Source organism: Chelonus insularis, unplaced genomic scaffold (genome assembly GCF_013357705.1).
Source record: "Chelonus insularis isolate UGA/USDA-ARS -01 unplaced genomic scaffold, ASM1335770v1 contig_404_pilon, whole genome shotgun sequence".
In the NCBI taxonomy this organism is placed as follows: Eukaryota; Metazoa; Arthropoda; class Insecta; order Hymenoptera; family Braconidae; genus Chelonus; species Chelonus insularis.
Window position 1 is genome coordinate 318,352 of NW_023276561.1, and position 24,653 is coordinate 343,004.

Here is a 24,653-nt window from a genome sequence, read left to right on the forward strand (position 1 = left end):
TGATAAAAAATCAGTTTAGGATAATAAAAAAATATTTATTGATAGTTGATGTATTGTTTGATTGAAAGGATATCTTAATAAATATTTATCAATAATTAATAGAGTTTTTTTTTCGGTTAAGAAATGATAAAGTTGTGATAAGAAAAAGATGTATTTCTTCTTGCCTTCAAAGTAAAAACATGATTTATTCGGATGAAATAAAATTTTTTATAATAAAATTAATGGCTCTTATCATTTTGTCGTTTATGAGATTAAATAATGTTACATTTATGGGTTGGAATAATTTATTGCTACTGAATATTGGTTACTTGGCTGAAGATTTGTAAATTATTAATAAATCTTTATTTGTCAGGTTGGAATATTAAATTATATTTAATATATAAATTCATCCATTTTCATTCTATTTTATTGAAATTAATTGACATTTCAGTTAGTACTGTGGAATTTTGAATATATTTATGTGGTTAGTTATCCAGGTGGGATAGTCTTCAAAATAAATAATATGATTTTAGATTTTATCTGGAATCCATTATCCATAGCAATTTGAGAAGAATTTAGTAATTTAAAGTGTAAAATGTACGAATCATATTGATAATCTAAAAATAAATTAAAGATAAAGTTATTCATAATTTAAACTAGAAAATTTTTTAAAATTAATTTTAAACAAGTTTTTTTCAAATCTCAAACTTATAGAAAAATATTAAAAGAAAACTTTTTCAAGTTAAATTGGATAGAAATTAGTCATTAATTTCTTTTTTAATTTATCATAATTTTAGTTAAAATTCTCGTTCTTGAAAAAAAAAATGATCAGATTTTACTGCTCATATTAAATTTAATTTAAATTCTTTTAAAAAATAAATTTAAAAGAAAAATAGAAATGAATTCTCAAACTTAGTAAGGTAATCTTTTACTTTTCATTTTATGCACAATAATAATAATAATAATAATTTTAATTTTCTTTGAAATATAAAATGAAAGATATTATCACGTTTTGAAGTTACACAAAGCATAGAAAATATTTAAACAAAACAAAAATGATATTTTACTTTTCCAAATCAACAAATTTTCGTGACAATGTGGCCATTGGATCACAGTAGCATAGTTTTGTGTATCTTCCACCAACTTTCAGAGAGTACTGTATGTATATTGTTTTTAGCTGTACATGTTTACTTATACATGAACAAACTAGTATTATTCTGCTAGAGTTTTATTAGTCGAAAATAACTCACTCCTTTTTCACAAACTGAGGTTAAAAAAAAAAAAAAATTAATTAAATATGAATTTCTTGATAAAAAATGAAATCATCAATAAAATAAACCTAAAGTCATCTTGACTCTCATGAAAAATATAAATTTATAGCTAACTTGATTAATCAGGTTAATAGTTAATCCAATATTTAACTGTGAAATAAATATTTATTAAATAGATTCCTGGAAACTGGTTTATATCCTTTCAGAAGGACATTTATATCCCGCAGTAGTATTCTTTACGATTATTATCAGTGAAGTATTCTTGAATAATTCACTAAGTTAAAGTTGTAGTTAATGAAATAAGAGCTTATAACGTGATAAAACTAGGGCAGAAAATAAAATTTGACGTCACGTTAACAACATGCATGTTAATAAAACAATCAATTTGTCAGTAATGTTAACTTTTTAGCATACTTTAACAGTCTTCTTGGTAAATTCATCTTGGCAGCTTCGTTAATTCGAATTAGTTGACGTTAAGCTACCGTACGATCGACTCTTTATCCACTACCTCTCTGTAAAAATTCGTTTGCATTTTAAAAGCTGTGGAGGTAGAAATAAAAATGACAAAAAAAAAAAGGATAACCGAAAAGAATTGTGCGCTAACGAGCCGATGTTTCAAAGTGGTGAGCTCGTTTTCTACACCAACTTTTCTGTTGTATATATTTTCCCAAGCGAGGCCCAACAGCACTACGGGTTATTAGTGCTCGTTAGCAGACCTCTACGTAGAAATGCTGTTTTCTGTGCAGATGAAAATTATTGCGTCCATTTTATATTTTCATTTTCTTTTATCTTCCCAATTCCTCCTTCGCTATCAGACGATTTTCGAGCCAAGCATAAATTTTATTAAAAAACTGAGAGGCCCTCGGCAGGCTCTAAAAGTTTCTTCATGCAAAATATCCGGCTCTGCATCAACTCGACCTCTAGACACTCCTTATGCACCTAACAAGGAACAAACAACAATCCATGTACACCAGTATAAAAATGATTAAATAAATGTACTCACTGTTCTCTTGGCCTTTTCTTGAAAGACGTCAGTTTGCTGTAACTAAAAATTAAGGGTCTTGTATAGTTTCAAGTTTTCTTTTTTTTTGTATTGTTCTGCCTAGAGAGTGGAATATACTGTCTAGGTGAAACAAGACAATCAAGCGAGAAGTCTCAGACGAACTTACATGCTTGTGTATACAATTGTATGCTGGCCTTACACTCAAAATGCTGCGCTTCCTTGGCAACTTCTACATCAGTTCAATAGATTCACACGTACATATAAAGATGAATGAAAAGAATGAAAAAGCACTAGAATAGGATAAAAGGAAAAAGGTGATTTACCTCAGTCGTTTCATTTTGCAATGCTCGACACATTCTTTCGTTTGACTTGGAGACTTTTATGCTCTGGAATAAACAAGTCACACTAGCATTTCAAATTATGTGGAATGCAGCTAGATTATTAGTGTTAATTGATAGTAGGATGACTTTATACATCATTTTTTTTTTATTATAAAGAAATATTGACAAAAAGTTTTATCTCGGTTAATTAAACGTTCAATTCGTTATTATTGTATTCTATTGCACATGCTCCATGTACAGCCATTACGTAATATCACTCGAGTTTTCTCTAGTTTATGTCACATCAATCAGACGAGATAGTCTCCATTTTTTGACATGTTTAATTTTTTTATAAAGGTTGGTGAATAATGAATTAATTGATTCAAGTTTTTTTACAATATTGGAGTATTCTTCTATCTCAAAGTGATAAATCGATTAATAAGTTAGCCTATTAGCTCTTGGAGAATCTTCATCTTAAAAATTTAAAATTCATAATGTAATAGAAAATGTTTTAATTATTTCAAAAAATGATCAGAAACAGTAAAAGACAATTTAAATTAAAATTAATATTCATAAAATCATGAATATTTGTTTGTAAAATTTTTCACTGTGAAAACACTTGTACTATGATAAAATAACAATGAAATAAAAAAGAAAACTTTTACTATTGTACAATTACAATTTCAAAGCAGATTGATTTTATTTTTCTGAGTTGATTATTTTATTTTAACTGAAACAAAAGATTCTTAAAAGAATACTAAATTTGTTTTGTTATTGTTTTTTTTGTTTTATTTAATAGTATAGTAAAAATGCCACTTTGATGAAATTTTCAAATTGAATAATAATTAATTTATAAAATATGTAAATGTCATTCAATGAGACTGATCTTTATAAAAAAATCAAAGATGTTATATAAAGCTTCTGATCCAGACTATTTGTGCTTATAGAGAAAATTAAATAATTTTATTTTTGATTTATTCGACCCGAAAGACCCTCTATATTATGCAAGATAGCTTAAATAATAAATCATTACCAGAAGAGAATACATGAGAATAACAACAGCAAAAACGATAGTAATCATTGTAACAAATCCACAGTCATGGCTGATTCCAAAAAAAGCTCGAAGATCATTGTCTAGAACCATATATTTCCATATCTAAAACACACAAAAAAGAAACAAATTAGTTTCCAATCAATAACATAATTAACCTGTAATTTGTCCTAAGATTTTTACAATCCAATTGTAAGCAGGAGCTCGATAATATCTACGTAGATTAGGTTCCTCCATACTTATAATAATTTTTCAATTTATTTTACACGTTTTTTTGTGGTTGACACTTGATAATTTACAGTTCCAATGGATTTATTTATTTTAAAACATGAATTTTTAATGTCCAAAATGGTGATAAGCCGGAGGGAGGGGAATGAGATGACAGATTGGTGTTAAAATAAAATATTTGACAAGTGAATGCGTGATTGATGGGGGAAGATAATGATAGAGTTAAGTAGAGAATTAATAAATACTTCCATTACTAAAATTATCTGAAAATAGAATACCATAAATAGAAAAAATAATAATAAAAGCTTGAACATATTTTTTTGGTTCATGAACGATTGGAAAAAAAAAAACTGGAGTCGGTTTGGCAATTTTCAGAGGCTTTAGGGATTAGATGAATAAATAATTGAGACATTATGCCCATTAAATGTGTCAGAAAATTCCCTAGACGATCAAATTATTTACTTTACTTGGTTTAGAATTTTACGGATTTTATATTTTATTCAATCACTGGTCTCTCAATTTTTCATTATTTTGGTTCTCGCATCACTAGACTCCATACCTGTACAGTTAACAAAAATAGATTGAATTAAATTAAAAACGTAAAAGGCTCCAGTTTAGTGGATGAAAAGTATCGAGTATTTATATAAATTAAAGTGAAATAAGTTTTCACAGAAATTTTGACAGTCTAGATTAAAGATAGAACTATCTAACTATCTTTTAAAAGTTATGTTTGCGTGTTGTACAGCTAAACATACAAAACAAGTGCACACTCAGTAATTTTCTCATCGATCTAAATCATTTCCATCACTTCACTAAGAGATTTTATCTGGAAAAATTTTTTCCTTCAAGAAATAAGAGACGATGATATATTTATCTTTACTTTTTCATTTTCATCGTTTTTTTTTCATGAATAGCTCTTGAGAAGCTTTCAGGCTTGGTGGAAGGATAGCCCGGAAGTACTATACCCTTGTCGAATGGACAAACAGATCTGGAGGAGACTCTCAGACGAAAAATTTTACCTTTGAGATATTGATCGACTTCTAGATGACGACTGAAGGGCATTTGTGGTCTTTTAGAAAGGATATCTAACATTAACAATTGAATTGTACAAGATAACTGGTTAGTTCATGAACTTTTGAAATTTATTAAATATTTACCAAGTCTCTGATTGACTTTAATTAGAGCCGAATAATAAAAGAGATTGAAGTAAAAAGATAAAATGTGATAAAATATAAAAAAATTTGTGATTTTCTAAGAAGAAGTGACAAAGGTTTTTGTATGGAAAAAAATTTTTCTTCATTCAAAACACATTAATCAATGACATTTTTTGGATGTTTTTTGTCTTTTAGCACCTTTGTGATAAGACAGATACTGTTTCAAAAAATAACATCGAGTTGACGACGAAAAGTATCTTGGCCTGATTTTGTATAAAAAAAAAAAGGTCTTTTTTAAAAGTTTTTTAAATGAAAAAATATATTCTGACTCTTTTTGGCTCTTTTTCTAGAAGATTATTAGCAAATTCAAGCAGGTTTTTGTCAATAAAAAAATAAGTTATCAACACAAGTCTAAAATTAGTCGCAAGTGTTGAAAGCTAATTATGATTCCAGACAAAAAAGTATAATGTCGAGCTGGTTCTTCACAAGTCAAGTTTACTCTCTTTCTAGACGTAAGATACAGAAGTGAGTTGCTAATTGCCATGGCAAACTTTTTTATTTGCCGTTGGGATAAATTGAGTGTAGACACAATGAGAAACTGTTGTCCTTAATCTCTTAAGTAGATCGACTTCACAATCGTGTTCACAATGGCAATCCGAATAAAATCGTATTTTTATCGCTAACCAATAGACAGTAACATATTTATGACAAATTGTCCAAGTATGGCAGAAAATAGTATTGTGGTAAATTGATCCATCCTACAACTGCTATTTTTTTCTCGTCTACGTTCAAGCCATTGTTCTTCATCTTCATCTTCTTTTTTTTCTAAAAAATAAAGAAAGTACCACTGAAACATCTTTATTTAACAATAAAAACAGCATAAAAAATAGCTATTTGTATGATGATGATTGCACATCAGTTGAAAATAATGAGTCGTTTGAATTGCAAGTATCGAATTACATTTGCACTGTTTCCCGCTCTTTATAGATACCAGGTCAGAATAGATTTCCACTACTACTACTACTCTTACTACTGCTACTATTTCAACTATACGTATACCTTGAAAATGTTTCAGCGTCTCAGTTGATCATTTTTATATATCGAATTTCATTAGCAATTGTAATTAAATGTTAATTATAAATTGAAATAACAACAGCTCATCAGTATACCAAAGCCGTCTTCCGTTTAATAGAAAACATCATGACTTACTGCATAGATATTCATAGTGGTTGCTGTGAGTAAGACCCCCGGGACATTGTCCAGGGATTCCGTCGTCATAAAGATTTTGTGGTTTGGTACGATCAATAGGACCATAATTGCAAACGAGTACTTCAAGGCGTTGATGAGTTTGAGAGAAATGAATGTTATTAAAGGTCTTGTTTTCCCTGGACGTCTGTTGAAAATCCGTCATCTTTAAATGCCGCAAGTCTACTGAGTACATTGCACGACCACAACCCACATGGGTTATTTTACCAGCTGCTATGCCAATGTATGGACCTCTGTTGTCTCTGGCAAAGTCCACTAACCTGTGGATTAACATGAAGCCTGTCTTGTAGTTAAAAATACCATTTAATTATCATAATAATTTAGCCACTATTAAATGTCATATGGAGATACTTAAAATTTAGTTAAAAGCTCATGAATTATTCAAACATTCAATTGGAGCTTTGACACTACTCGGGAAATTGAAATTGAGGTGACGATTACATATATAATTCTATGAATGCTATTTATTTTTATGAGCTCGATAAAGGAAAGAGTAAAGAAGTCTTTTTGATGCATAAATAATTCTGTATGGAATGTATTCGCTAAACCATTTTAGGTTTCATTCATTTAAAGAGAAAATGTACTAGCAAATATACTCTATATATTGGCACGATATAGACAACATGCAATCCAATAAACTTAATCTTTACCCAACTTCGGCAGTATCGAAATTCTCAACGTCGTCCGACCACGATTGAACGTGGAGTGGAATGCGGTGGAGACCAGTTGTTCCTGCTTCGAGTGACTCAATGTATAAAATGTGGATGTTTTGCCACACCGCAAAACGACCTGAAGAAGTAAGATAAGTGAAATATATAATTGGAAAAGTATTGGATAATAAAAAGAACAATGAATAAAAGTAGTCCGATTATCAGTAGTATTTTTTAAATAAACGAATCATTCTCATGCTAAAACGTCCACAGAATAAACGACGTCGATGATACAATCGATATTCGATATTCCATAATATCACGAGAAAATGGCAATTTCCATTGAAAACAAATTTACTCTCGTAGTAGCATGAGGGACTATATCAAGAAGAATGGAATTGAGAGTTTAAAGTAAAATTGAACGTGAATATGGGATGATACTCACTTACATCACGACACTCATCTTTGCTTGGAACACATTGAAGTACCCATCGTTTTGCTAATTTTTCCAGTTCACTATCCCACATCTGTAAATTCGTTGAATTATAACAACATCCACTTTGCTCCAGGAAATAAAAATTTTTTTTAAGCAGGAAGTTAATTAAATGAACATCTGATATGAGAATGGTTAAAATTTAATCATTAAATATCACAGTTTTATTTTATTTTTTTTTTTATTATCAAAAAAACTGATCTGATAATTACTGTAGCCATCAGAGTGGTATAGTATGATAACAAAATAACTTTTTAAATATTTTTAAAATAAAATTCAAAAATTATTTGATTATTTGTTATTGAATATTTAAAAGATTGTTTTAAGAAAAAAGTGGTGAGTATACCAATTAATGAGCCAGCTTTTAATTACCAAGTACCAAAAACCAAGAGAATATTCCCATTAATGACCACAGAGTATTAAATACGGTGTCAATAATAGGGCTATAATCACACCATTATTTAGGTGCTACAAATAAGTTTAATAGCCTAAATAGCTAATAAGATACAGAGTTTCACTAAATCATTAATTGGTACACTTACCCTAATAAAATGGTTAAATGAACCGCACTAGTTCCATCATGTTTTTAGCAGGAGGTTGTGGTCCAGGATTGCCTCGTATTTCTTGTCCACTAGCCACGAAATTGCGATATAAATTATGTTGATGCAAAATAGACTTTACTTCTTCGGTGTCCAAATCACCACTTTTGATATCATTGCATTGTGGTCCTATATTGTCAAACTTTAAAGAACACAAATTTTTGAGGTTATATAAAATGCTAACCCTATTCAAACAAAGTACGGATTAAATGATTAACTAAAAAATATTTACAGGAAACAAACACATGGTGTGATATGTACATAATTGACAATAATGAGACTTTTCTTTGAGAGGTTGAGTTAAAATCAGATACCATGTGTTAACTAATAACAATAAATGATATAATTTTGTGAAGTCTCTCATGTCAGGTGTTTATCGGAATATCACAGGATGTTATCGCATAAAATTATACACAATAGTAAGACAAAGCTAATAAAAGTGAAGTTTGCTATTTATTTATTTAAAAATATTGTATGAGTATGTGAATAGTAAACTCAAGGTACCTAGTGTATATTTATCTAAGCTGTAGAAGAATCATTTGATAATTAAAGAGCATGAATGATGTTTGCTGTCTGTTAGTTTAACAAGCTAGTAAGTTTCTTTCAGTAGTTCTACAATTAGATAATTTTGAAACAAACGCAGTTATTTTCATCCTACAAGAGAAGACGTTTTGTAAGTTTCGACTTTTCCTTAGTGCATGAGCTATAGAATATGAAACTTTTGGTAAACTTTGTTACACGAAAATGTCGATCTAGGTCATATTCCACTCGCTCTCTTGATGTACGACCAAATTTGACATCACATACTATTTATCTTCACTATTCGAACATTTGAGACAGTCCAACTGAATCAGCTTTCAATAAAACAATCTTCATCAAGTGAAACACTAGGATTTTTGGTATCAATGCGTTGTGGAAAAATCAATATTAGAAATGGGGTATGTTTTTTTCAATTATTTGAGTGTATTTCAATGAAATGTGTCATTCAATTTGTGAATATGTTAAAAAACACAGTTAATTAAATGTCATTGTGTAATTTTTCAGCATTCTTTTTCTAACAATGAGTTTTAATTAATTAAAAGATAATATTATTCAGTACTAAATATTATGGGTAAAATAATTTGAGTGTATATATATTTACTCCAGATGATGGATTACTAAAGTTTATAATATCTAAGTCTCTCAGTGCCGTCATTGTGATAACAGTGCAATATTGCGCGTTTTGAAGGCAGAAAATTTGCAGAATTAATTTTGATTGAAGAGATATTCAAAGTTTGAAAGCATCGAATTTTATAAATTACTCTTGAATGTAATTTTCTCCGAGTTATGTACGTTCATTTTCATCTAACGATGGAGAACACTTGAGATAAAGTAAAAAAGTTTGAAAAATAATGATAAGTAAATAGAAATATGTATAAGCAAGACATCAAACTTGTACTCGTTTGGATGGACGATAGGTATAAAGTTAGACTTTTGCAAATGGCAATCATGGATAGAAAATATAATTTTAAGTTTCCACTTTTCATAAGTTTAAGCTATAGCTAGGCCATTAAGGATAGAGCCCTGCTGACGTAATTGAAAATCTATTCTGGAGTACTCTACTTCTTTTACCTCTACACTACCAGTCTTGCTCATGCTCTCTATTCTACGCACCATACCGGGGATTTATCCGGGATAAAGAAAATCCTCGTGGGCGATACTACAATTTTCTTGACGGTAAATATATCTTACATACACGTAACACATACAGTTACACATAAGAGAATCTTTTATATATTATGTTATTCAATATTGTAAGCTTTTATTTAAAATCAAATACTAAACTTATAAGCTATCTAGATCACTATCAACATATTCATTGGTTAAATATTCACTGTATTAATGTGTAAAGTAATGAGATCAATTAGGTCGTGAAAATTTGATTATGAAAGAGATGGTATCACATTATTGTAAAATGTGTATCGAATTTTGTAACAGTAAATTAAGGACTATCTAGTCCATTTTCTCGCCAGGCCAATATAGTATTCATGTCGCTGATACCACGAGTACTCCACGGCTCAAGGGGATCCGTTGGTGATGTTGGTGGTGAAATGATGTCATTCTTTTTCATCTGGATTTCATCGTTTTCATGAGCATTTACTTCTTTTGGTGTTACCCTGGGAAAAAAAACAAATAATCATTTTTTGGACTAGATTCTACTGCAATCTTTAAACGAAACGATATGAGATATAAAATTATGTTGCAAATTCAGACAAACGAGTCATGGCAAATTTGCTTGGCTGAGAGAAATTTTGTTTATGACGGTTAGCAGTTGCTTGCGGATTTTTTCACCCCTCATATTCTCTTTTACTTGACATTGTTTTCTTTTTAGCCGTTCACAAAATACGAGGCCACGACGCAGTGCTCTCGACCCAAAATGTTGTTTTTTCTTTTACTCATTTATTCTCTCTTTTTCTCTCAAGTACTCGTTGAGATCGCGTGCAATATTCGTCCGTGAAGGCCGGTAGGAAAGTCCTCGAGAGCAAAATTGCCGCGTTATCGTTGTTGCCTGTGGGATACGAGCGTTGGATTTTTGTACCTGTTTTTCGCTGTTTTCACTCGACGCTTGTGATTTTTATTGACGTGCTGCTGCTGTTTGTGTTGGTTCTTCTCAAGCTTCTCATTTTCAGACCTATCTTTAACTTCAAGCTTCACTCCCTCTGTTTTATTTTCTAGATTCCCTGGAGCTTCTAGCCTTGAAGATTCATTTACACCAACATGGTTGGAAACAATAAAATTTTGTGAATTTTCATCCGACGACGAGGTAGAATACTCAATGCCATTTTGTTTATTACAATAAAATTTTGAAGTAGAATATCTTATTGTAGCTGAACGAATTCGCCTCAATCGGGAATCAGTACCAAGAAGATTGTCTGCAATGAGAATGTGAAAATAAAATCAAACATCATGTTGAGATTTGTTTTCATAAAGTATCAAATATCCCAACACTTACTTCCACAAATATCATCACTAGACTCATCTAAAAATTTATCTTTCTCTTCTGAAATTGGACAATTTTCCAATTCTGCCGGTGCCACACCCAAGCCAAAGCTTTCCAAGATATGGGAGTCAAGTTTAACTTTTATTTCACCTGCCATTCTTGCTTCTTCAGCCAATTTAAGTAACGCCACATGTTGTGATTCTGGATTTTCTGATGCTATGATGAGACTTAGCAATGGGTCCATGTTCTCACCATCTTTCGAAGATAATCCAATTGATTGAGTCTGATCCCGTTGGTTTGCTCTATTAATAATATTTCCTAGAAGTAGATATAATACAATGCTTTGAATCGAGTTGAAAAGAATAAAGAAGCAAAAAGAGAACCAAAGAATATGTATAGTTGAAGATTCATAAATGAAAACTCAATTTCCGTAGTACCAATATGAGAATCTATACTTGTATGAGAAAAAGAAGTGATATATATATATATATCTATATAGATATATATTAGAGCACAATAAATTTAGAGAGAAAGCAAGCGTACTATTCTTTTCAATTGGCTTCGATTCCACTGCTTTTTGTTCAGTGGATTCAGCTATTTTGACATCTTCAGAATCTGGCCGATGAGTTTTTCCTTTTATGTCAATAACAGTTGGAGATTTAGATGATTGAACTGAAGATACTTGTGCCTGTTGGAGTACATTTGAGTTAGTTGTTGGTATTCCTTCAGTTGCTTGGTCCAGGTCAATGTCGTGTGTAAAGGCCATTACGTCCAAGGCTGCTGTTAAAGCCTCTCCAAAGCCGCCAGCTACGGCCGCTGATGCCGAGATTTCTGACTCTTTTATATGTGGGCTGCATATAAAACAATCAAGTGTAAACGGAGTGGAAGAGGAGAAAATAGAGGAAGAAAAAATACAACATAAATCGATATATTTACCTAGCACGAACGGGTGTAGAAATAGATGCTCGACCCCACATGATACATCTTAATTCTTCTCCAGTCATACCTCGCTTCTTTAATTCATTTATTGTTACTTTTCCAACCCTCTGAAAACCAAAAAAATCCATTTGATATCCCCAAAAATAATCTAGTCTCATTTTTCATCAAATGCTTTTGATAAAATTATTATATTTAAATAAATGTTTATTAATACTGACTTTCCAATTTGCTACTGCGCCTTTTCTTTGCCTTGCCCTTGTTTTGGATTTACTCTTAATCACCATGACACCTCGTTGCTCAGACGCAGGATTATTTGGGTCATCACCTGGTCCTAGCTTTATACTGTATTCTTGTAGATAATTGTGTGCGTCTTTTTGTGATACTGCTCGCTCCAGGGACACTACAATTTTCGCCCACTGAAATTTATACATTTAGGAAGTTATTTATCGATAATTAATACGGAAATTGACTCATTTATCTTTCAGGTGATTAATTAACTTGCTGAATTAATTAATTAAATAATAGTCGAATATCTATTGATAAATCTGATTGTTTTTTTTTTACCTGCTTCACAAACTCCTTCTCACTTTGTTCGATTACGTGGGCGTAAGTGTTGCCCATCATGGCTATCAACATGTTGAGTAGGAGGATGGGCACCAAAACCATGAAGATGGCAAATACTGTTTTACTTAGATTTGGATATGTTGTTTCACTGAGGTCAGAGTACTAGAAAAACAAAAAAAAATCTAATGTTAATGAAGATTTATTCGTATTTTTTCTAGAGATTTGATTTAGTTTAGGAAAGTTCTTCTATCAATAATGTTGGGATGAATAAAAATATTGAAACACTTGGCAATTCATTAATTTGTGAAATATAAAGTATTTAAGAGTAAGAAAGAATTATTCTGTAAGAAAAGAGTTAATTTTTTAGCATCTTATGCATAAATAAATTCATCCTTGCAAGTTACGGTAAATTATTTTTATCGTAAAACTTTACGATGGATGTGTGATCATTAAATATCCATTTTTATGCTTCAATAAAATAATTTTTATAATAATAACTGAAAATTTCCCAAATACAATTGATGGTCTTGTTTGTTTTAAATAAAATTATTAAAATTGACTTGAAGGAAAAATGAAGTCAATAATTGATGTATCAATTTTTCTATTATTTCTAATATTTTTGTTCAACGTCAACATCAACCTCCATAGTTTCTCACGGGAGCCTCAAATAAATCAACATTACGTTCGGATATTTAACAAAGTTTTCATTCTTACACCTACTAAAGCTTTGATTTTCTTTTATATTTATTTTTGACCTCTTTCTCTGTTTTTTCCCCTGTGCTCGTTTATAACTGTTTACAATACGTCAACTCGGAACATCGTATTTTTTCCGAGGTCCTTATTCTTAGTGTCATGTTGCCACGGTGTCGGTTAAACGGATCGCGGAACCGAGCAATATTTCGAGCAGACGGGCTATATTTCATCGCTCGCGTCGTCGACCCATGACTGGGCCGATCGTAATACCACGTTCACGTGGACTAATAAAATTTCTCTCCCTCACTAGGAAGTTTGGATGTAGCGTCACTTTCGTGTGCTAAATCTTGTGCTGGAAAAAAAGAGGTTTTTCATTAAATTAAAAAGAAAAAAGATTGAATTCATAATTTTTCACTGATTTATATAATAAAAAAAAAAAAGGAAAAAAAATAGATGGAAAAGTCTTCTTACACTGTAATCTCCCAAAGTGATCTGCAAAAGAGCCATCCATGTCGAGTGATAGGAGTGATAGAGTGATGAATTGACTTTAGGTGAGCCTTTGTAGAGAAAGTGGAATGATTGGGAAAATCCAAAGAGTACGACCATGTATATAATACCAAAGGTCAGCATGTCGCCTGTTATCATGCTGTAAACCATCGTGACGAACGGTCCAGTTAGTCGTACAGCACTGCAAAATAGATAAGGACATATTCCTCTTATTGTTGGAGTCATTGATGGTCATCGTAATGACCTGTCCTCGTTATTATCATTATCATAAGTAGCAATCGTTATCACGTCTACTGGGCTTCTACTAACTGTGCATGGATTGATCAGAAACCACGACATATACATTTCCTAATCTGCCGACAAGGCATTGTATGACGATACATACTCATATATATACATGGGATTTATAGATTGATACATACAGCAGAGAACAGGATTTGACTATCTTAATCTGTGTTGTCAATAGAAATAAATCGGTATTACGCGGATTAGCAAAAATGTCTTACTCATTAAGAGAATTATGCCTTTGAATACACTAATTTATCGATGTAATTAAGATTCTCTAGATGATCAGAATAGATGGTTTTGTCGATTCTATTGATTGTCAATAATTTTTAATTATTCATTAGTTTTAAAAAAAAGATTTTAAAAATCTGGCTTCATTTTTTTTGTCTTTTTTCATCCATTTTTCATCTTTTAATTGTAAATACAAATAATTGAGAATGATGTGCTAATCGAAAAGATATTAAAGTAGTTGTATCACGCAAAGCTGTCTTCTTTTAATGTTTAACACGACTACCTATTGTTTTATTTTTCACGTTTTCGAGATTCCCAAAAGGATCAATGAAAACAGTATACGATTATGAATAACAGTTTTTATAGATAATAAAAAATATTTTACATTGTTTAGCTATCGTTGAATAAACCAAGGATGAAACAAAAAATATACAAAGTTTTTTTTTTATACCAATGATACAAAAAATAGACATATAGAAATTGTTTATTAGTTTCATTCTATATATAGAACATAATAACAAAGAAAAAAAAAAGATTCAAGTAGTGAGTAATGAGAGAATTTTTTTTTAAGCTTCTCAAACTCAAGGGTTAAAATATCGTTGTATGAGAAAAGTAATTAAGCTGGAATTCAAATAATCTTCAAATTATATAATACATTTTATGCTGAATATTATGAGTCCTTTAAGTGATGAAAGAAAAGTTGATCAACTATTCAAAAAATTATATTCACTTTATTCATTAATATTATCAATAAACATTCATTAAAATCCAACAAAATATTTGCTGATTAATTGATTTTAAGTAAATGGTATAGTTATTTGGTTTCTTTACTAACATTAGTATTTACAGTGTAAATTAATTTTTTGAAATGAGAAAAATTAAATGTCAATATTCGTCTTTAATGTGTCAATCATAGTATAATTTTATCTATGAAAAAGACCAGGTGAAGAAGACAGTAAATTTATCACACCTTATGATATTAATTGGGAATTATAAATATATTCTGAAAGCTAGTTATTTTTATTCGACTGAATATTTAATATTTACCTTGAAAATAATTTACTTGATTATACGTTGTAATATTGATAATTTTTAAAACCCTCTTCACAATCCAATCTACTTAAAAAATCAATAAGTAAACTTGAAATTTATTTTATGAAGATTTTATGAAAATACTTGAGCTAAAAAATAATGAATGTCGTAGTCAACTATGTCTATGGTCGATGTGCCTATAATAAAGCCATAACCAAAGTAAATGATAACCTGTCTAAAGTGAAACTTCGATCTTTGTTCGTACATGATATTGATTAATTATATCCAACATCTACACCAATTTACTTAAAACCTGATATTCCATAGAGACTTTTTTTATATTTTATATCTAAAGAGAAAAAGAGAAACTTGAATATGTCAAAGAGGACTCTAGGTTTGAATGATCCATTATGTATAAACACTCAAAAGAATTCATGTCTTGAGAATATTCAGATAAAGAAGTCAATAAACCGATTTTAATTGAGTTCTATCATATCCAAAGCTTAATTAACTTTTGTGTACAAAAATAAATAATATACATGTCAAATACTGGTTGAATTAAGCTCACTTTTCTTGAAAATCCACAATTCAATTCACTTTGATTATTCCCACAATGCCTTGCATTGAATCAAATATTTTCCAACCTTTTATTTCTCTTGAGATTCTCCAAACAAACTATCTGAGAGTAATATCAGTGATTGCAACTCCTAAAAACTAATGTTTGGCAGTGAGCATATCAAAACACATAAAAGATGCATTACGAAGTAATACAAGCTCTATAAACATGACATAAAACTGGAGGCTTATCTAGGGCTGGTCCCGAATTTCACTTGCTGCCTGGTTATTTTTTGTTTCCACTTATTCACATCTGTACAATTTTCTATTCCTCTGTACATAGATTTGCGAGTATTCATCATATATGTTTATGCATGTAGAAACGTACATCTATCTATTCGTACATTTATGCGGATCCACTGAGATTGGGAGTATATATTCCAGCAAACAGCGTCGTTACGATTTATGTTAAACGTCCAAATGCTCAGTGAATTGATTAATAACTTGCGGCTTCTATGTAGTCTGATTTTATCTAGTAATTCAATGGATATCCGCTAACACTTTTGTGTATTTTATTGCATCCCCATTGATGTTTAACGATTACTATCTATTTATCAAAATACCAACATTCAAAGATAACATGAAATATTTACTGATTTTTTATTTCAATTTTTTCTGATCAATGAACATACTCCTTTTTCAGCTTTTATTATGCTTGAGCAAAGTTTTAAATTGAATTAGAAGAGTTTGAAAATTTCTTATCCTTTGAAAAACTTATGGATGTTAAATTTTTCTTTGATAGAAAGCAGTTGATATGCTGATCACGCGTTAGGTGTGTGTCGTTGCCGCGCGTGGTTTGTACGAGACATTCAAATACATATCCATGGAAATCATTCAACTGTCGTCTAGATTCTCTTACATCATCCAACGGTATTCTGTTTGCATGAAAAAGTCAAGTAATGGAGCGTAGGCATACAGATAATACGGATGCTTCGAGCTCCACAAGAAATAAAACCGTCAAGTGCGACTCTTCCACCTGAAAAACGTTCTGTGCAGGAACTGAACGATCAATCGTTGTTAAAAGCACATTTTTTTATGTATTATTTCTTCATTCCGTAATATTTTTTGCTCTTTCCAAGGGTTTTTAAAACACCCGCATTACATTAAGCTTAAGTAAAGAGAAAAAAAATTTTTAAATATTATTGATGTGAAAATTATGTTCAGAAGCTAAGAATTGTTGACGTTTTAGTTGAATTTAATTCATTTCTGATCCCAAACTGACCCAATTATGCTAAAAATTTTTCATTTGGATTGAGAATGATTAAAAGTTGGATCATTTTGTAAAAACATTTTCAAGATTAATTTATTCTATTTTTTTTTTTCTTTTTTTGTTATAATATAAAGGCATGAAACAAAATGTTGAAATTGAAAAATACCAAGAATAGGTGGTATTTTAATGACTATAGTGGTAACTTTATACGTTTATCACATTACGTCAGCTTTAATATTTCCAATTATTCTCTTCAAAAGCTTCGTTTTTCACCAAATGAGCACCTTCATACATTTCCATCATAATCAAAGTCCATGTCTCGCTTTAAATTTCAGCAATTCCAAGTAATTGGTTATTCAAAAACCACACGTGATAGAAAAATACATGAACCCTTTCATAAAATTGCAATAAGCATCCAAATCATGATGCGTGTCAAACTGAACTATTGTTATTATTTAACATTTACTCAACCAACTTCATAGAAAACAATTATTTTATTTTTATATAAATTCTGTGAATCATAAAGATTTAATATCATACTATAAAAATTATTGTTCATTGTTTAGTCCTTAGGAAACTCTATAAAGTCTTTTTCTTGAAAATTATATTGGCATTGAATGAATAAAAAATAATGACTAACTAATCATGTTGAAGGATGAAGAAACATGATATTAAAGTGACAAGTGGTTTTTTTCTTATAAAATGTTAAAAATAACAAAACCGGTTGATTGTTAAAGTTAGCGGACTAGTTATTATGCTTAGGTACTAGAGCATCGTGAATCATCATTAATCGATGATAGTTGAACGTTCTGTCGAGAACACAAAATCATCGCAGCATTAATCATCTCTCACGTAGCCGGATGTAATATGAGAGCTTCTCGCCGGACCGATCGGCGCCACATGGCTCGTTGGCAGAGTGAATTATTAATCGATGACGCTTTATTATGCCAGTGATGTTTGAGAGAGAAGAGGAAACTGCTTCAGCTACTCAAGAGGAGTCAACTTGCCTTGTTCATGACAGCAAACAACTCAAGAGTACAAGATACTCAACGTAACTTGTCTTTCTATTTCATGACCTAGCTTAATTCAACAAGCAGTAAGCTACAATTGTAAGCTACTGACCACCTCGTTCGCGTGACGAGCTTTCCTCTTCTCTCACAGTTTGTTACCTTAAGTATGCATTGAATTTAGCATGAAAGTTCTAACCCAGCAAAAAACATCAATAAAAACCAAGAACCAGGCACTGCGACGACCAAAATTGCATCTTCTAAGTGACGATCACCAGCCAGGCGACATGGAATGCAAGCCAAAATTAGTAGATTACTGATGACGAATATAAATTTAGCTGGTTCATGACTCTGTTGAAAAAAACATTATGTTAGCAATTGTTGGATTGTTTGAAATTTTATCAATTCATCAACTTCAATATTGAACCTTGATTTTTGGAATTGGAGCAATTAAATGTTTTTTTACATAAATAAAATGAATAATCACCTTTATGAAAATAATTTGGCATTGAAACTAATAATTGATTATAAATGACAAAATAATTAAAACTATTGAAATGCTTTTTATGTTTAATAAATAAAAAACTTATAATGATTTAGAATAAATAGAATTATAGTTCAATAAAAAAAACTTGAATAAATTGTAAGTTGATTTTAATGATTATGCTGGATAGTAAACAACTTTACAATCTCTTGTTATAATTTTATTCCGGTTATTTAATAGTAAACATCAGTAGTACAAGACAAATATGAAAAGAGTATATTTTTCTGGATATATAATTACAGATAAATGATAAGTGAGTTACCAACAACATGATGAAACACTACGTTCATGCAATCGACATAACAACTAGTCTTTCACCAGGATCGTTAATCCTAGTGAGTTTTTTTCTTTTATTTCTATCATTTTGTGGAACCTCGTGACTTCTCACTGAGCCAAAGCAATTGATCTTGCGACGTTCGTCTTGATTCGCTTCGATAGAAGAATTGATTGTATACAGTTTGTTATCATGACAGTTAAGATCCAGAAAGGAGTTTACTGATGTATTATGAGCCCGGGAAATTACAAGAGATTGTAAAAATAATGAAGTTAAAAAATTTTTGACTCATACCAATTGTTTGAGAAAAGATATCAGACCAATGTTGACCATTTCTCCACCTAGCTGGAATAATATATAGCACAGGACACCCAGGATTGTAACACATTCTGCGATAGTTCTACCAATATCAGATAGCTCTTCTGGCCATGCCATCAACTCAGCATCGATCTCGATTGGACGGAGATAAACCGCAAGTGAGAGAGATGTTAGATGAAACACGAGAATTATTAAACGTTTCAAAAACTGCAACTGTGTTAAAATCTATTTACATAAATTTATTTACCCATCAATAATTTATGCAATAATTAACGTACACGAGCAAAAGTTTTCCATTTTTCTTCCAGCAGACGTTGAATTATTCCACCGTCCAACATGTCCAAATGCTCCTCTTTGGTTCCATTTAGAATGATGAAAAGTGCTGAATTCCAGTCTGTAGAATGAAACATTAAATTCTTTAAGCTTCCATTATGTTTTTAATTAAGTAGTTAACTTAACTGACTAAATGATTAATGATTAGCATTAAGATGATTCAGTATTAAATAACTCTTATTGATATATTAAAAAAAAGTCCTTTTATTTAGATTAACTGATATATTTAACATTTTATTTCAATTCATTGTTGATTTTTAGCTCAATTGGAGATAAAATTTTAATCATCATTAACGGATTTTTGCTGATTATCAAAAGAAAAGTCTTTTTGTCTGAATCTTAAACAATTGTTTAAAGCTACGAATGAATTTATAGGAATTTATTTTTATTTCAAATATTCTAATAATAAATAAATAGTTTGAAATACTACACTGAAATGATTTAAATTTTCTTAATATAACTTTCAAACCACATTTCAAAGCTAAATATGTACATTATTTTTTAAAGAATTAATCGATAATTAAACTGGAATCCTAGATTGAATCATCTGGATTGACTTGTATTTAAAATATTAATATTAAGGTATGAGTTGATGCAGATACTTTATAATTGATATAAGATTAACGTAAAAATATTTAGTTCAAATTAATTGGACTTATTTTTTAATTTAAATCTGAGATGGTGATGAGAATGATAAAAATTGTTTCATATTTCCCAGTTGCTCAGTTTGAAAATGACAGAATTTAAGAATTCAAACAAAAGTTCTTCTCTAGGTATTCTTTTCCTGAATAAATATACATCTAGGAGAATTTTTTTCTTTGGAAAATAGAAGATTGATAAATATTTAATCTCTTCTTATTAAAGACTAATCATCTTCCTAACAATTAATTATAATTATCATTAATTTTAAATATTTCTGTAATTACACCTCTTTCCTGCTCAATTATCAGCTTCCTATTGATATTTATTCTTGGTATCTCTTATTATCTTTCAATATCTTACAATCGTTATTTCTAAAAAATTAATCCTATTTTATCAGTTTTTGTTTTATTTTTAAATAGAAATTTTAAATTTGAGTTAATTAAATAAAGTGAGTTCAATTAAATTCACCCGGAAATGGTGAAATGCAGATATCACATATTCGATTCAGCCGAATTAACTTCTAATTATCGTTTTATGCTTCAATGTATCAGCGGAATAATTGACGTTTCTAATTAACTAGCATTAACTTAAACTAAAGAAATTCATGAGAATGACAAGATGAATGTCGAGGAATGAGAAAGTAAATATATTGAGGAATTTAACTCCAAAGTTTGATTCATCACCATTGATTCAAGTGTAAAATTTCAGGATATACATATTTCATATGATAGTAGTTTTAAAAATAAGTAGAAACTTAAACTTTTTGACATCAACAATCATAACTCACTGAAAATTCTAGAATAATATTTTAATTGATTATAAATTGAACATTTTCTAAATTTTTGTTTCAATAACAGATGAATGCTGAATGATTACATTATTAACTGTTCTAAAAATTCAGTCTTTTGTGTTCATGATTTAGTGAGTATGTAAGTTTTATTGAAATAAAACAACTCAATATTTCCACTCTACTTATTTTTTAAAATAAAATCATTCAATTGGAATAAATGTGTAATTGAGAAGATGGATGATTTTTCATTTGATTATTCAACTAATATATTCCATAAAATTTTCACATTCTTTCAAATAATCTTCAATCGGTGAATTTTATTCATTCTAACACCACTGGTTTTTAAAAATACATTGAAACCAAGATTTTTATTACAAAAGTTTTAATAAAATATAAATTATAATATAAAGTCCGATATTTTATAAAATAGAATTGAATTGAATCAAGATGTTAAAATGAATGTTGTTTTAATAATTTAGATAGATGAGCAAACTGATTATCTATAATAAACATGAAGGATTAAATGTACATATGTAATCTGTAGAACAGTGTTGTATGTTGTTAATTGTCATAGTTAATTGAGTAACGTTACATACTGGTTCTGCCGTCAGGTAACAGAGTGTCTAAAGCATTAAGGGGATATGCGGAGCATGTGATGTTGCTGTATCTCCAGAACTCGCGTGCTGATAGTTCCAACATCTCGCGGAAAACTTCAGCACGTCCAAGTTGACAGGCAAGTGTTAACGGCGTGAATCCAGCATTGTTGGCGATCCCGTTGCGCGCCGGAAATTTTGGATGACGTAGGGCGTAGCCGAACATGTCCTGTCAACGTCAAGACCATCACCATCAACGTGATGTGGAGTAGAAAGAGAGATAGAGAGAACCGTTGGAAATTACAACTCACTAGCTTGTCACATACGACGACCATGTGGAGAATCATGTTCCCAAATGAGTCTTGATCATCTGGATCAGCTCCAGAGTCCAATAAAAGATTATAAACACTTTCATTTGCGCAACAGGCTGCCCAAGCAAGGGGATATTCCCCTAAGTAGGCCAATCCTTCATAGTCAGTATTTTTAGTTGGTCGCTGACGTTGCTGATCTCGAGGTAGAAAAAAACTGCCAACTGCTCGTTGTGATACAATAGCACCGACTTCAACTAAATCTTGAACTAATTCATTATTATTATAAGCAATGGCAAGGTGAAGTGCACTAGCACCAAGATATTCTTCACCCTCAACCACATCAATCGCCAGTCTGGGGAAACATTTGAGAAGGATTCGAGCTATTCTAGTGTGTGATCTTGTATCACAAATGATAAGGACATGAAGCAAAGTTTCTCCTAAAGATCCACGATACTGCATTTGCCAACAAGCTTCATGATCACTCCATTGAGCTAAAGGATCAAAGCGCGATAGTGATGCTTCAATGGGTAAGACAACTTGTTCTAAACCCCGAAATTTCCATCTCAGGTATTCTGCACGATTGATCACCTGTCCTTTACCATCTGCATACATTAGGATTCCAAACTGTTCTCTTATTACTTGCTCTACCGCTTGCTGACCTCCACGATTGTATGCTTCAATGAGTTCCCCTCCTTTCTTATAGTTTGCCAAACGATATAGTAAACACTGGTCTTCATTACTCGCTTGACTGATAACACGATCCAGAATAGAACCTGCATTGACTTGACTGTCGCAACTTCGACAGGCGCACGCGTTACCCATTCAGACATCCTCAATTCTGGTAACATTAATACTCAAGACTTGAGTTGAAGATACTGTTCCGGATCACTCGGTTACTTTACAAACTTGAAGAAAACAAAACCAGTAAATGTCATTCGTTTCAAACTTAACAGTAACTGAGTCGACAAAAGGATGCATTAGAACTGGTGTCTAGAGCCCTCGAGACGCCAAGTAAAGCCGTATGCAACTCTTAAAAGCTTTTCTGTGCTATAGCAACCAACAGCCTAATCTATAACTTGCGCTTGGTACCAACTGATACCAGAGGGTCATTGGGTAATGTTTGAATCCTCGTCTTACAATTATAAATTCACCAGGAACATCAAGCAATTTTTTTTCTGCTTTTTATTATCAAAAAACAAAAAATATTTGCCTTATTTGTTATTTTATGACATTGTTTTTAAATTTAAAAAACGACGACTTTGCAAATGTTTTTTTTAACGTTGATTGCATAATCAATGTAATTAAAACAAACATTAAAATTACCAATAATACTTGAAGTAACATCTGTTAATGAATCATTCGAATGAGTCACTGTTAAGCCGTTGAAGACAACGAATGTCTCCGTCTAGTAATTTCTAGACATTCATCTTTGTCATGAAACACGTAAACTGATAAGATATTTGAAAAACGGAATTTTTCATCATAATATATCTTCTCTCTCATTAGCATATCAATATCATCATTTCACTGAGTTCCATGAAAATAATTTAGCAAAATGCTCATACACTTATCTGATAAAGTATGCATTATTCTCTCACTGCAAATGACAAATTTTGATTTAGTATCAACTGTTGTATTTATTCCATTATTTATTACGTGGCTTTTTATTTCTGCTTTTATTCTTGACTTTTATCGTTTACTACTGTTTAAACAAAACATTTAAAACAAATACAATACCATATGTGTGTAAATTGCAATGGCATTGAAAGAAGCTTCGAGAATTTTTGAGTAGAATTTAATCATCTTCTCTAATAGCATTCTATATAATGTAATAAAAGAAAATCTAATGCGGAAAAATGTTGCATAATTATAAAGAAGTAGACAAAGTATCCAATAGATAAAAATAAATTTTGCTCAACGAACGTGTTGCATGAATATTCATGTAAATTATTCCAGTGAATAATTTAAATCACTCTGATATGCTGCAGTGCTCAAACGAAAGAAAAAATTATCTCTGTTGCTGTATATTTTCAACAAAATATATTATTAGAAGTCCATTTATCATATGGTGATGGTGATGGTGATGATGATGGTGATGATATGAGTGTCACTGGAATCATTTCCTTTTATTGATCTTTTGTTGTATTGTACAATTATTTTAAAACTTATACTTTTTCTTTGATTCCATTGTTGGACAATGTAAAAGTGTACGTCAGAAAGAGACTTGAATGTGAATAATAACAACAGCTAATTTTTTCAAGGGCTACAATTGCTTCTACTCGTAAATCTATTGAGGTAATAGCAGGTTACACGTAGCCGTTGATTAAGGCACTTTTTATTCTCTTTAAATTTTTTTTCCTGGCAATCACGTCGTAGGTAACAGTACATGCACCTGAGATGTCAGAACAGCACGTAATCTCATGTATACAGTTATAGTCCACAGGTTTTGAGGGATATGAGAAACATTGAATGTTGTAACAACTATTTAATTTTATGCAAAAAGAAATTGAGTGTTATAAATTTTCAAAAGATTACATATTTTTAAATATAACTCATGTTTAAGCTTCCAGTATCATTTCATATAACAGACTTAGACCTTGACCATATTCAAAAGGTCGTCAAGATATTTTTTTTTTTGTTTTGATTACACTGAACATGAAAAAAATAAACAAGCAAGTTTTCAACTTCAAAATAAATATCTAACCCATGGGTATTTCCTTGTATATATATTTATCATATAAAACTACTGATCAACATCAGTATTCTAGATG

The 24,653-nt window shown here is 30.6% G+C and overlaps 3 protein-coding genes across 4 annotated transcripts; all 3 read right to left on the bottom strand.

Annotated features, from left to right (window-relative positions):
- Positions 1 to 1,383: 1,383 nt before the first annotated feature.
- Positions 1,384 to 4,349, bottom strand: LOC118069021 (uncharacterized). Of its 2 annotated transcripts, XM_035086832.1 has the most exons (9): positions 4,320 to 4,349; positions 3,808 to 4,115; positions 3,607 to 3,729; positions 2,577 to 2,639; positions 2,420 to 2,482; positions 2,254 to 2,295; positions 1,834 to 2,189; positions 1,665 to 1,762; positions 1,384 to 1,573 (listed from the first exon to the last, which is right to left on the bottom strand). In XM_035086832.1, exons 2-7 carry the CDS (start codon positions 3,859 to 3,861, stop codon positions 2,094 to 2,096), a joined length of 441 nt encoding a protein of 146 aa, XP_034942723.1. In that variant the 5' UTR covers positions 3,862 to 4,115; positions 4,320 to 4,349; the 3' UTR covers positions 1,384 to 1,573; positions 1,665 to 1,762; positions 1,834 to 2,093. The 2 variants fall into 2 exon arrangements, with proteins under 2 accessions (XP_034942723.1, XP_034942722.1); XM_035086831.1 differs by having other exon boundaries at positions 1,384 to 1,762.
- Positions 4,350 to 5,639: 1,290 nt separating this feature from the next.
- LOC118068987 (venom allergen 5.02-like) lies at positions 5,640 to 9,209 on the bottom strand. The gene is made up of 6 exons (XM_035086789.1): positions 9,156 to 9,209; positions 7,986 to 8,156; positions 7,368 to 7,449; positions 6,923 to 7,061; positions 6,216 to 6,532; positions 5,640 to 5,831 (listed from the first exon to the last, which is right to left on the bottom strand). Exons 1-6 carry the CDS (start codon positions 9,207 to 9,209, stop codon positions 5,686 to 5,688), a joined length of 909 nt encoding a protein of 302 aa, XP_034942680.1. The 3' UTR covers positions 5,640 to 5,685.
- A 689-nt stretch (positions 9,210 to 9,898) lies between these two features.
- Positions 9,899 to 24,257, bottom strand: iav (transient receptor potential cation channel subfamily V iav). Its single transcript, XM_035086956.1, has 13 exons — positions 21,883 to 24,257; positions 21,575 to 21,800; positions 19,492 to 19,607; positions 19,190 to 19,426; positions 18,277 to 18,428; positions 13,662 to 13,878; positions 12,498 to 12,659; positions 12,152 to 12,349; positions 11,931 to 12,040; positions 11,538 to 11,845; positions 11,007 to 11,312; positions 10,593 to 10,926; positions 9,899 to 10,170 (listed from the first exon to the last, which is right to left on the bottom strand). The coding sequence occupies exons 1-13, from the start codon at positions 22,702 to 22,704 to the stop codon at positions 9,996 to 9,998; spliced, it is 3,363 nt and encodes a 1,120-aa protein (XP_034942847.1). The 5' UTR covers positions 22,705 to 24,257; the 3' UTR covers positions 9,899 to 9,995.
- Between the last annotated feature and the right edge of the window lie 396 nt (positions 24,258 to 24,653).

Coding starts and splice junctions, on each gene's coding strand:
- LOC118069021 (XM_035086832.1), bottom strand. CDS start 3,861: ATGGAGGAACCTAATCTACGTAGATATTATCGAGCTCCTGCTTACAAT. Junction 2,483..2,576: donor TGCAAAATGAAACGACTGAG/GTAAATCACCTT, acceptor GAACTGATGTAG/AAGTTGCCAAGGAAGCGCAG. Junction 2,296..2,419: donor ACAATTGTATACACAAGCAT/GTAAGTTCGTCT, acceptor CTTAATTTTTAG/TTACAGCAAACTGACGTCTT.
- LOC118068987 (XM_035086789.1), bottom strand. CDS start 9,209: ATGACGGCACTGAGAGACTTAGATATTATAAACTTTAGTAATCCATCA. Junction 8,157..9,155: donor TTAGTAATCCATCATCTGGA/GTAAATATATAT, acceptor TGTTCTTTAAAG/TTTGACAATATAGGACCACA. Junction 5,832..6,215: donor CCACTATGAATATCTATGCA/GTAAGTCATGAT, acceptor TTTATTTTTTAG/AAAAAAAAGAAGATGAAGAT.
- iav (XM_035086956.1), bottom strand. CDS start 22,704: ATGGGTAACGCGTGCGCCTGTCGAAGTTGCGACAGTCAAGTCAATGCA. Junction 18,429..19,189: donor TATCTTTTCTCAAACAATTG/GTATGAGTCAAA, acceptor TTTTTTCAACAG/AGTCATGAACCAGCTAAATT. Junction 12,660..13,661: donor TCACTTTGGGAGATTACAGT/GTAAGAAGACTT, acceptor TTGTTTTTCTAG/TACTCTGACCTCAGTGAAAC.